The 14007-nt window shown below is 32.1% G+C and overlaps 1 protein-coding gene across 1 annotated transcript in view; it reads right to left on the bottom strand.

Moving 5' to 3' along the window:
* AKAP9 (A-kinase anchoring protein 9) overlaps positions 1-14007 on the bottom strand; it is a 100589-nt gene that overhangs the window by 26990 nt on the left and 59592 nt on the right. Inside the window, exons 21-25 of the mRNA XM_081971472.1 lie at positions 13505-13713; positions 8877-9039; positions 3809-4021; positions 2079-2117; positions 506-738 (exon numbers count right to left, since the gene is read on the bottom strand). Coding sequence (XP_081827598.1) covers positions 506-738; positions 2079-2117; positions 3809-4021; positions 8877-9039; positions 13505-13713 — 857 coding nt within the window. The remainder of the gene's footprint in view (positions 1-505; positions 739-2078; positions 2118-3808; positions 4022-8876; positions 9040-13504; positions 13714-14007) is intronic.

Here is a 14007-nt window from a genome sequence, read left to right as displayed (position 1 = left end):
TAGAAATAAAATCCAAGTAGATTCTCAGCAAATATATAAAATCAATGGCAATTTTAGCATAAAATTATATTATTTGTTATGTCAGAAATATTGTTTATTTATTTTACAAACTTTTTACATAGAAATCATTTTATGCTTGAAAAGCTAGAGAAGTCCAATTCTACTGGAAACGCTTTAACATTGTTTCAAATTATCAGAAACGCTTTACTCCTGAATCAAGGCTTTTTAAAGGGGTCATGCCGAAATTGGTTCAAACTAAAAAACATCGTTCACAGGAACAAGGTTTACAATGATAACCATGTATATGTTAAATTTATCATATTTTAAATAGGAAAACATAGCTATCTTATTTTTTTTAACAAAAAACATGTTTACTGTGCTATTTTTTTAAGTATAAACTATGTATGACAAGCATCTTAATGCATTGTGCTAATTGGTTTTTTGTTGAATTCTGTTTTTATTGTGTTGTAAATGATGCGTGGATTGAGTTCATCGTTTTACTTACATCTAGAAATTTTTTTGTTTTCTCAAGCTGTTTCTCTAGGGCTTGGTTTTTCTGCCTTAGATCCATTAGCTCTGAATTTTTTTCTTGGTCTAACTCCAAAAACTGGTTGATCTGCTCCTCTAAATCGCTTTCCAATATTTTCACATGTTTTTGAAGGAAATTGTATTCTTTTTCAGCCTGCCGCTGCACTTCTATTTTTTCTTTCATTAACTTTTCTGTCTCTTTCAAGAGTTCTGTTTAAGAAAGCATAACTTGTTATGTATGGATAGTTAATATTGTTCTATTAAAATAAACTCACTCCCAGGATTATGCTACAGCATAATAAAGGATGAAAATAACTTTGGGTTTCACCAAAATTATGTGATATTCTCAATACACAGAATAATAATGCCTGCATAGTTTAACTTTTTTGATAGAATTATTCTATGGTTATATATTTATTTTCATTAATACTGCAGAAAATTTATAATGGCATTAAAACCCAACTGTCTTCTCATCCTGTAGGGTTGTTCCAATTGAAACATAAATATTCCCACAAATGACACTTACAACATTTTGGTGTAAAATAATTTAGACCTTCACCTGGTGAGCTATAGGAAGAAAAAATATCTCAGATATTTCTTACCTTCACCTGGAATTTTAGATCAGTTTACTTCCTCCCACCAATTTTTTAAATAATCTTTTGAAAGACAAATGGAAAGAACTGAAGAACTTAGGGATATTTGGCAAAGGAGCTATGACTGCAGATATACATTCCATACTGCTCCAGTAACACTGGAATTTTAACATGATTTTGGATGTTATATTACTTTAATCCAAAATATAGGTAATAGTGACAAGAAGCATCCTGTGATTTTTTTAAAAAAAATACATGACATGAAGCTTCAGATGCTACTAAGCAGCATATGAAACTTCACATGCCAAGACAAATCCCAATTTACTGAGGTAACACCATAATGCATACATTGCTTAATGCACCATAATGCATACATAGCTTAATATTATATATAAAATCAGAAATAATGCAAACATTATTTATGTTATGTTTCAGTCATTTAATTGGTATACATGCTGTAATCACAAAATCATTTCTTAATTGAGAAATATTAAAAATAATAGATTTTTGGATTTAAGTCTTTGCCAAATAAATTAAAAAACATCACCAGATAATAGTCTTTTGGCAGGGTTTGTTTGAATCTTACTGTATAGATTTTTGTACCCATCATCTTACATCATACTTGCTTCCTCAAATATCACACAGAAAGGCAGAGTTTTATTTGATAAAGATCTCTATTTTCAGTTTATTATACGAATAAAGAAATTATTAACTGATTAAGATGATTGTTATTGAAGTAATCTGCATTTTTAAAATATTAATGTAGCATACTATATAATTATGAGCAGTTGTTATTCAAAATAAAGGTGTGAACATTAAACACAGTATCAAAGCAGCAGGCTAGTAAAGTTAATGTCAGTAATCTGAAAGCCCAAAAAGAGACCATGATTAATAAGTGTCAGTAGCTGTTAAATCTTCCACCCAATGAAAGATTTGCCATGCAATATACAAACACACCTTCTGGGGAAGCTGCATCGACTGCAGCATCTACTAGGCCTAGGAGAACAGAAAAAACAAGAAGCAAAGTAATTCACATGCCATCTATAATTTTCTCAAGCTGAAATATTATATGAGAAAAATGAAGCTGAAGACAGAAAATAGAGTTAAGTAAAATGTCTGCTGAATTTTTAAAAAGTGTCATTGATTTATTAAACATAACTGTTAGTTATTTTCCCATGTTTCCACTTATTTTTCTCTCAAATATTACAAACAACATAATACTTTTATTATACATTATTATTTTATTATATTGTTGAATAAAAATGTGGCATACCTTCCTGCCATTTTTATTATCTTCTCTGTTGTTCTATATCTATCCTATGTATCTACAGCTCTTCAGTCCTTTATGCCTTCCATTCCCATCATTGCCAATCTTTACATACTTAACATAGTCATTTTATCTTTTGCCATTTTGCACAACATGACCCCCATCATATGTCTCTGAAACCATGTCCTATGCCAGTATTTCTTCTTCCTGGTGCTTAACACCTCTCCCCTCAAATGTTTTTCCACAACATGTGTGCTCCTAACAAAGTACCGTATTTTTCGGAGTATAAGACACACTGGAGTATAAGACATATCAAGATTTTGAAGAGGCAAATTAAAAAAAAAGTTTTGCACTCTGCAGACCTCCCAAAAACAGCCTGTTTTTCACAAAAACTGGCCCACTTTTTGTCAAAAAAGGGCATGTATATCCTTTAGGAGGCTTGTAGAATGCTCCTGAGGGGCCAAAAATGAGCAAAAAACATTTTTTTTGATAAAAATGGGCCTGTTTTTTGTCAAAAAAGGGAATGCATAGCCTTTAGGAGGCTTATAGAGTGCTCCTGGTGGCTGGGGGGTGGGGTGGGGTGTAAAATCAGCCTTTCGCTTATTTCTGCCCTCTGCAGCCCCCAGGAGCACTCCGGAAGTCTCCTAAAGGCTATGCATAGCCATTTTGGTGAAGGAGGCGAGGTTTCAGGAGGCCAAAAAGGCTGTATTCATTGTATAAGACGCATCCAGATTTTCAGCCTTTTTTTTTTTGAGGGAAAAAGGTGCGTCTTATACTCTGAAAAATACAGTATGTGTGCTGCACTTCAGGCATAGATTACCCAATAGTGCCTAATCCATGCAGAGAATTTTTCATGAAAATAATGCTTTGCATATCAATAATCCATTTTGACTGATCTTTCAACAGAATATACATTTTTAAAAATCAGTTCTAGTCATGGATCTATTTAATTAGTTAGGTGCCATTAAATTGGATGAAACCCTGTTAACATTATGGACAAATGTGTGTTATTTCTAAATGTGCTTGATGCTCCAGTTCAATTTCAAAAGGAGAAGAATAGTTCCTTTTTCAGTTCTGCTGATAAAAGCAATTACATTAAAGAACTGCACTAAATCTTGCTAAATATAAAATGAGTATGTTATTAAATGCCCTTCCATCTATCAAAGCAACCTACAAATTATACAAAAACAGATGCAAAATTGAGCGAATGACTCTTTATTCCCAATAAATGCTGCCTAAAAATGCCTGGATCTGGGGAAATTCTCCCCATCTTACCCCTTGCATCTCATTGACTTTATATCCTGGAAATCTTTTGAAATGCTAAATCAAAATGCTTAGGACCATCCATTACAGATCTATAAAGTCTATTAGATATTAAATAATAATATACATATTTATAAGATTCTTTAAAAATACATACGTTGTTCTATGGGTCCTGCATCAGCTTTCATAGCATCCTTTTGTCTGAAGAGCAATTCTTTCTCTTCTTGAAGATGCTGTCTCTCAGCCTCTAGTTCCTGTAATTTGTTACCTGTACGATGTAGCTCTTGTTCAAGATGCTCTATTACCTCTGTCTTTTCCTGGATTTGCTTTTCTAGAAAAGATCTTTCATCTGTATAACAATCAATAAGAGCTATGGAAAAAGAGAGATGCCCAAATCAAGCACTGTAATTTTTGATTAAAATATTCCAAAACCTTCTGAAAAAAATATGAATAGCATAGTCATAGCCCTTTTATTTTATACCAAAATACTTTATTCTTCCCAAGAAATAAAAATTAAAATATTATTCGGCAATATTAATGCTATATTCAAAATGGAAATTTTTTTTTTTTAAAGTAGAATTTTTATGGAGATGAGTGTCAGTATATGAATGTGATAAAACACTAAAACATATCAAAAATGATTGCTGGAATTGCGTATGTCTAGTTTAATGAAAAAAAGGGCTAGCAGTGACATGATAGCAGCCTTCCAATATTTAAGGGGCTGCCACAAAGAAGAATGAGCCAATCTATAATACAATACAATACAATACAATACAATACAATACAATAGTAGAGTTGGAAGGGACCTTGGAGGTCTTCTAGTCCAACCCCCTGCCTAGGCAGGAAACCCTATACCGTTTCAGACAAATAGCTATCCAACATCTTCTTAAAGACTTCCAGTGTTGGGGCATTCACAACTTCTGGAGGCAAGCTGTTCCACTGATTAATTGTTCTCACTGTCAGGAAATTCCTCCTCAGTTCTAAATTGCTTCTCTCCTTGATTAGTTTCCACCCATTGCTTCTTGTTCTACCCTCAGGTGCTTTGGAGAATAGTTTGACTCCCTCTTCTTTGTGGCAACCTCTGAGATATTGGAATAATGCTATCATGTCTCCCCTAGTCCTTCTTTCTCTTAAGCTAAACATACCCAGTTCCTGCAACCGTTCTTCGTATGTTTTAGTCTCCAGTCCCCTAATCATCTTTGTTGCTCTTCTCTGCACTCTTTCTAGAGTCTCCACATCTTTTTTACATCGTGGCGACCAGAACTGAATGCAGTATTCCAAGTGTGGCCTTACCAAGGCATTATAAAGTGGTATTAACACTTCACGTGATCTTGATTCTATCCCTCTGTTGATGCAGCCTAGAACTGTGTTGGCTTTTTTGGCAGCTGCTGCACACTGCTGGCTCATATTTAAATGGTTGTCCACTAGGACTCCAAGATCCCTTTCACAGTTACTACTACTGAGTATGGTATCACCTATACTGTACCTGTGCATTCCGTTTTTGTTGCCTAAATGTAGAACCTTACTCTTTTCACCATTGAATTTCATTTTATTAGATAGTGCCCAATGTTCAAGTTTGTCAAGATCCTTCTGTATCTTAAGCCTATCTTCTGGAGTGTTGGCTATTCCTGCCAGCTTGGTATCATCTGCAAATTTGATGAGTTCCCCATTTATTCCCTCATCCAAATCATTGATGAAGATGTTGAAGAGTACTGGGCCTAAAACAGAGCCTTGGGGTACTCCACTGCATACTTCCCTCCATGTAGATGCAGTTCCATTGAGAACTACACGTTGAGTGCGGTTGGTCAGCCAGCTATTCTCCAAAGGACCTGAGGGCAGGAGAAGCAGCAATGGGTGGAAATTAATCAAGTAGAGAAACAACCTAGAACTGTGGAGAAATTTCCTGACAGAATAATCAATCAATGGAACAGCTTGCCTCCAGAAGTTGTGAATACTCCAACATTGGAAGTTTTAAAGAAAAGATTGGCCAATCATTTGTCTGAAATGGTATAGGTTTCCTGCCTGACCAGGGGACTGGATTAGAAGACCTCCAATGTCCCTTCCAATTATGTTATTCTCTGTTCTGTATTCTACTGCGTATTCTGCATTTAGTCTCCATTGTTAAAACACTATTATAATGGAACTTTACTAAGACAATAGCCTAAAGTTGATAGAATTCCAGATAAGCATGGTTACCATTATTTTTCATTTTATGTACAGTTTAATATGTATGTTTCCTTATTTATGAATAAGCTGTTCCTTCAATACATGTATTCTATGATACAATATGGTGATATCTATGCATTTAGAATTTTCAGATGATTGCAAATTGTACAAGATTATAGTGTTAAATGATTATGATAGCAAATATTTAATTGGAAAGATGAACTGATATAAAAGACATGATTACATTTGTGTAGTCAACATATGTTTTTTCATAGCTGAAAAATGGTTACAATTATGAAGTTACAGTATGAACTTTGTATCCCCATATTTCACTTCTTACAATAAACATGTAACTCATAAACTGATATATCCTGGTAACTAAGAACATTCATAGATATATAATTAAACAAGCCTAACCATTCAGTTCAGAACTTTTTCTTTATGCTAGTATAAGTGATTTTAGCATATGAATTGTTCATTTCTGAAAAAATGTCTTGGAAATAATGATCTGTACTCTTTAATAAAATTTAAGTAGGGGTTTATTGTTCAGTTTCATTTTTTAATAGTTCAAAATCTTAAAAAGTCAATAATGACACATGCACATTTGTAGTAAAATGACTGAATTTCAAACTATTATTTATTGCAAATATAATTTGATTACCAGCTAGGTAATATTTCACAAAGCAATAATAAATATTAGTATGTTTATACTAAATCTATTAAGTTGTGGATGAATGATTAAACAATTATATGTTCCCTTGCACACGTCAATATTATCAGTGTTGAATTATGTCAAAATATCCACTACTTAATGCTCCCAGCATGGCATCGATTATAAATTCCCAGATTACGTATATGCTATAATATCAGGCAGTACTTCAACAAGTCTTCACATGTTAAATTTATTACTTCGCAGTTGAATAACACTTCAGTGTTAAACTCTTTCTTAGGAGGTTTTGTTAGCATCAAGTAGATTTGGTTTTTCACCAAGATCTTCCAAGAACTAAATTACAGAATGTGTATGTGTGTTTATGAGGATTTGCACCAAATGCCCCACAATTAATATGGTAAAATTCCCCAATGTATTATGTAGTAATGTGTGTGTGTGTGTGTGTGTGTGTGTTGTATTTGTGCTGATAAATAAGTTTTCTGTAATGAGCCGAAGGACAGAAAGGGGGAGTAGTGAGCTCCCTCCCACATTTGGGCATACCAGGGGTTGTAACACAAATACACACACACACACACACACACACACACACATATATCTTAGAAAGCTAGTCATTATAATGAATAACACACATATATAGATATTCATACACAGAAGGGAAAAGTTTTCAGGGGGCACTTTGCAGTAAGAATATTTATCAGAAGAGATGTATTTTACCATGTAGTTGATCAAGATGATAATGAATAAAGTATATAAATTCATCTATGAAAATATTGTATATTGCATTTTATATTATAAATTAACAATGTAATATATTAATCTGAACTAGTGAATAATAATACATGTTGTTTTAAGAGATGAATCTATGAAGATCATCCTTACAAATTACTATATCCCCATTCAAGGCACTGATCATTTGTCATTCAAATTGTTAAAAATATTAATGGATTCAAAAATCTGGGATCATGGACATTTTGGAGAGGAGCTAGCTAAGAAATGAAGTTGTATTCGAAAGCATACGATATGTGTCTGTTTATACTTAACTATTGTTTGAAAAATAGTTAAAGAAAATAAGCCTGAATACAAAAACTTAAATGCATTTGTTACCCTAAATGGTTCTTAAAAAGAAATACCCAATCAGCAATAGTATATTATATGTCAAAGAAATGCATTTTAAAGGTTAAAAATCTAAGTCATATGCTGAGTTACATGCTAATGGTCACTTATATGTTGGATTTCTTTCTGCTTGGGATTGTAAAATGCTTTACATAGTATTGGTCTTGACAATTATCTGGGAGTTACAATGGATCCGGAATTTGGCAGTGTGGGTTTTTATGGGTATTACCATAGTACACTCATATTAGCACTGACTTCCTATAGATTTCTGGCTGCAACGGAAGGTGGTTATTTTCTCTCAAGTGGTTCATGGTGCAATAGCAATAGCAGACTTATATACCACTTCGCAGTGCTTTACAGCCCTTTCTAAGTGGTTTACAGAATCAGCATATTGCCCCGAGCAATCTGGGTCCTCATTTTACCAACCTCAAAAGGATGCAGGGCTGAGTCAACCCTGAGTCGGTGAGATCCGAACTGCCAAACTGCTGGCAGCCAGTGATCAGCAGAAGTAGCCTGCAGTACTGCACTCTAACCACTGCGCCACCATGGCTCTTCCAATGCCAAATAATGGAAGCCAGGAAGCATTTCTCTAGAATATCAGTCTTTTGGAACAGCAGACTGTTCCCAAGATTCAGTTAGATATACCCTGCTGAGCTTTATAAAGCTTTATAAATTCAGTTTTTCTCTGATCATTGAGATAGCATGTTGGATGAACGTATCTGGAAAACTGGTTTAAGAGCTTGTATTTTTGGTATTTGTTCATAGGATATTGTGTATTGTGCCATAGTATATTATGTTTTGTGTCACATATTGTGGTACAATATTGTGATATTGTGTTTTGTGGATTTCTTAGTATTTATTCATCTTAAGTTCTTTTCAATCCATGTTAATCATCCAGGGTCATATTTTGTGAGATAGTCAGTAATAAACATTTAAATAAATAAATATGCTGATCTAATAAATCTAGAACTTCTATTAGGGTACAGTATGCTAAAGAAATTACAACTTATGAACAAACATCCTCTACTTCCTCTTTATAATATTCTATTATCATATCTATATATATTCTCTCTTGAATGATGGTTGCTTTTCTTTCTTTGTGATTTAATCAATTTTCTACTCATTTGTAATCTTCTATTTTCAACTGTAAAAAAAAGCATAAACTATCTATAACTGCCTGAAAATGTATATAGGTAAACTAGCTGCTTTATAATTTTGGACTGGGGAGAAGTAACAATTTATAATTATTTAAAGCACAAACAAATCAATTACTTACTCTCCGCTGTGCTAAGTTCCACTGCTATCTGCTCTCTAGCTCTGACCTCTTCATCAAACCTTTCTTGCAATTCTTCCTGACATTTGGTTAATTCAGTAGCTTCATGTTCCCATTTAAAGGATTCTTGCATCAATTCTGTTTGTGTAGCTTTTGCATGTTCAAGCTAAAACATAATTTAAATGGTGCAATTTTTAGTGTACATTTTAAAAAATCCTACATAAGAACAATGTCAAGTTTGGGAAATTAACTTGAAATGAGAAGTTGATTGCCCTCATACATTATGGATAACAAGATAAACAAATATTTGTACAATGAATAACTTTGCCATATGACCGTATCCGTCAAATACCGGATCTTGAGCCTGTCCAGTTTACACTAAAAAAAAACTTGAGTTATTAATATAAACTTCAGCATGGACTACCCATAGTATTTTTCATTAAATGTATGACCTGAATAGTTCAAATTAATTTCAGGTCCTGAATAATTCCACATTTTGATAGTTTTGTGCTTCTTCATTGATCAGAGAATACTATATGTAGGATTGAAAGAATACTATATGTAGGACTCAATTTTTTTAACAACTTTGATTAATTAATCTTAATTTTAAAAAAGTTATGATCAGTGTATTTCAGAATCTAAAGCTTCTTTGAATAATTATTATTCATATTCTATATTTTCCACTCACTGTTTTGAACTTGGATCTATTTAATTAATAGTCTTAAAATGATATGTCATGAAATGGTATAATACTTTTATTTCTTAAACCATAAATCAAACATCAATAGTTCACTTCCTGCAAATGTCTAAAATTCTGCCTCTCCAAACTCAGTTATCTATAATATTTGTTAGATTAATATATGATATCAACCTCCTTAAAAATGTGATCCTTTTCTTTACATCTGATGAGCAGATGAATCTAGCAAGAATGTGAAACTACAGGCATTTCCCCTGCTACTCAAACTACAAAATGACAGAACATACATTTATTTACTTTCCAGAAATAAAACAGTACACCTATGTTTTTCTTAGTATAGTTAATGATGAATACCTATATCATTCAACATTTGTGACTAACAGACTGCCGGATATGTCTTGAATAAACTGGGAATTTATCCAAGAGGAATATTAATATAGTGACTGTCAATCAATATTTAAATAATAATTAATACAACTACATGTTAACAATGAAGACATGATCTAAAGACATGAAACAAATTCCTAAGATCTGTACTTAAAATGAAATCAGTAAAACTGGTGGTTACATTTTCCCTTTACAATATACAGTTACAGGTTTCAGCTCATCACTGTCAGCACAGTATATCAGAAATCAAACTAAAGATTGGCTTATTTTTATATAATTTATTTAAAAACAATTTAAGTTTTTATAATTTACAAATTTAAAATTCAATTTAGGTAGATGCACCATAGTTCAACTGATACCATTAAAACACATGCTAATGTACACATTAAACAATGTTAAACTTATTTTCTTCTATTCGAATGGGTAAAATGAAAGTTTACATTATTATTAAGAAGTGTACTAATACACTTAACGTGCTATATACTAAGAATGTAAATGCATAATATGTAAATATAAATATTTAAAATCTACATTCACCAGTTAAAAATGGTGAATATGCATTGATCCTCACTTTTTAATAGATTTTCCATTGTCAACTATAATAATACTGTGTTGTAGAAATGTTCTTTTGCATTCAAAAACTTGTGAATATTGAATCTTTAAAATTAATTCTGGTAGTTAATTATTAGTTTAATCAGCTTTAATTCAGTTACATAAAGCTTATATAAAAGAGTTAAAGTGGCCAGCACTAAAATTAGTAGCTTTCTTGAAGACATTATATCAGGAATTCTTTACAATGGATAAATCAACAATTTGAGAGAAATCTGATTAGGTACTTCTGCAAAATTATACCAGACAGAAAATATTATTAGATAACACACATTTACAGTAATCACGTAAAAGAAAAGAAAAAAATTCTCTATTTTGTCATACTTACTGAATAAGGGGGTGTAGGCAAAGAAATTTTTGAAACTATTCTTAATCTATGTCCATTTTTCTTGTGCTTTACATAAAAAAGTGATGTATTGAGAACCACAGAATTATTATCATCCAATTGGTCAGTAAAAGGAAAAGGATAAGGCAAAGGCACACGAGATTCGACTTCTAAAGTATTTTCTTCTTGAATTTTTTCAGACCTTAGACTACTACAGATATTTGATGCCCAGTATGCACGGTAGGAATCCATTTCGTGCAGTTCTTTTTCATGAAATAACTTCCCTTGATTAAATAGCTTTAACTGTTCTGGGTGAAATGACAATGTAGTTCAACAACTATCTGTCTGTTGCAGAGAGCAAGGAATTATAAATTCACACTCAGATGAGCAATCCAAAAACACCAGGAAGTTCCAGGTAAACATTCAGTTGAAAACAAACAAACAAACAATGTTTGCAGACCTCACAGAATTGACATTTCCTCTCATGGAACCAAATAGAAAAGGGCATTAAATAAAAGGAAAACCAAAGAAATCATTCATCAACACAAAAGACTATCTTCATAATTGGTACTATGGTATATTTGCAGCCAAACCATTAAAAAAAATCCTGCAGCACTTGTCAATACTCCATTGAAGTTAAGACTAAATTAAGATACTATTTAATCTTTTTTTTCCTTAAGTGTAGAAAAAGCTGCTCTGAAATCAGATAAGCTTCTCTGTACAAAGCAAAAGCTGTGTCTCAATGGGAGGAAAAGGTCAGAACAGTACTGTAGGAGTGGCTAAATTACTTTACTGCAGGTACACAGGGATTTGGAATTTGAATTAACACACCCACATCAAACCTTGTTCAACAAGATTCAAAAGCCAGGTCAGAGTTCATAAATGAATGTTTGAAGGAATTAAAAAGCTTTATGACTGCCTGATCCATTGCTTAATTGCTTTTTTAAAAAGTCACACCCAGTAAATAAATAGTTTCTACTTAGTATGTCATACTTAAACTAATTTTATTTTATTTTATTTAAACTAAAATTGACATAAATTAATAAAGAGAAGACTGAAGAGGTAACAGTACTCCCCAATATCTAGATGACACCCAAAGGTAGTCAAGATCTATTGCTTATCATTGCAGAATGCCAGATAAGGAATAATGCACTGACATTATAGTTTCCAACTCAACTTTACCAAAGTATTTCTAACAATAAGGGCAATTCAACATGAAACAAATTCCAAGAGAGATGGTAGATTTCTTTTCACTCATTGTGTTTAAGCAGAGATCAGACAGCCATCTGATATACTTTGAATCTGGATTCTTGAACTGCACAGATAAATAGATTCAATAGATTCTAAACAGACCCTACAAAATTTATTTATTCCATGTGAGTTTTGTGCATCTAGCAAAAATATTGCTTGTAGAAAGTAAATGAGTTACTTGCTATAAATTTGATCTGTTTTTAGAATTTTATGTCATAACACATTATCCATATAATATTTCCTTTGGAATGTGTGACATAGTGGAAGATAAACAACAGCAAAATAATCCTTACATAGTACATCTTGTGATAAAGGAATCACAAAATATGACCTTAATGGTCAACCATTGACTGACAATCTTTGCTTGCTGACTTGGAAGACAGTAGAGATATTAAGATACTGAATTGTCAGAATGGAACTTGATAGAGATAATATAGTTTTCTTGGAACATAATTGTGCATATAAAGTAAAAAAGTGTTCCCGATCCACCATATAATACTTTTGGGGAGTAGGGGGAGGAGAAGGGAGGTCCACTGTAATTACTGCAAACATATATATATGTTCTCACAGAGAACATTTTTTTGCTTCAAACTTAAATAATACCCATTTAAAAATTATATTTATTAGAGGTTCATTACTCTTTTCAAACACCATTTTCTTTTCAATTATAAATGTTATCCTGCTCAACAAGAGGAAAATATATTTAATACAGAAATTTTGGATTGTATCTTGAAACGTGCCTTTTCTATTATTCTAAACATCAAGTTGTTGATGAGAAGTAAGTAGAATAAAAACGTTTCAGTATTTTATAGAAAATGCTTTCGAATAATGAGAGCATTAACCACAATATGGGTCTATAATTTTTGAAATAGCTGTGCTTTTTCCTAGGATCCCAGCAGCAATTGCAGCAGGATCTTTAAAAAAAAATCAGATAATTTATCTTGTTGGATACTACATTTGTGTTTCTATACATTCCAGCTTTTGGGAAACTATCTTTTCCAACTGAACAAACACCAAACACCTTGAAACATACTAATAGCCTAACAAAAGGCCTTTCAAACTTGGGTTTCAAACTTTTAAAATGGAAATACATTATAAATAAAATATCTGAAAAAGAAATGCAGCTTCGATTCTATATAAACATTGATTGAAATAATATTTAATTAATATTTAACATCATGATGTCACAATATGGGGCTAAAAGAAACTAATTTGTAATCATAGTAAAAATCTGTGCAATAAACTACCCTCAGAAATTCTTTTTTTTAAATGAAATTAAAGACATTAAGGAAATTAAGAAATTTCATTTTTTTTTCTTTTCCGCTCAGACATTCTTTCAAGGTTATAATTAAACAATGTTACCTGATTAGCAGTTTCATTTATTGTTTGAAGAAGTATTTCAAATGCTGCTTGAACTCGGCTATTGATATTTAGAATTAGCTCTTCATTTTTTGCATCTATTTCCATGCCAAGGAACTGGGTGAGTTCAAACTCTTCATCTGTGATTTCTGACCACGTGGTATTGTCTTGACTTTCAAGATCATTGCCAATATACTGAGATGATGGCCTTTCTGTATAACAAAAAAATAAATAAAAGAAAAAACAATGTCCCTCTTGTTGCTTTTTTTGTTTCTAGCAGGATCTTTCTTATACAAGTTAATGAATATGATCAAATAAACTATATAATAAACAGAAATATTTCCACTGAGAATGAAGAACATCAAGCAATAAAATAAATTACACCTTGCAATAAAATTACACAAATGAAGTCAGTTAATTACAAAGCTGACAGCAAATAGAAAAGGAGATACTAACAGAAGAAAAATATTTGAATATCAGCACATTATGAAAATTAATCTAATTGA

The sequence above is a fragment of the Natrix helvetica genome (assembly GCF_964273705.1).
Source record: "Natrix helvetica genome assembly, chromosome: Z".
Taxonomy (NCBI): Eukaryota; Metazoa; Chordata; class Lepidosauria; order Squamata; family Natricidae; genus Natrix; species Natrix helvetica.
This window is presented reverse-complemented; position numbering and strand designations above follow the sequence as displayed.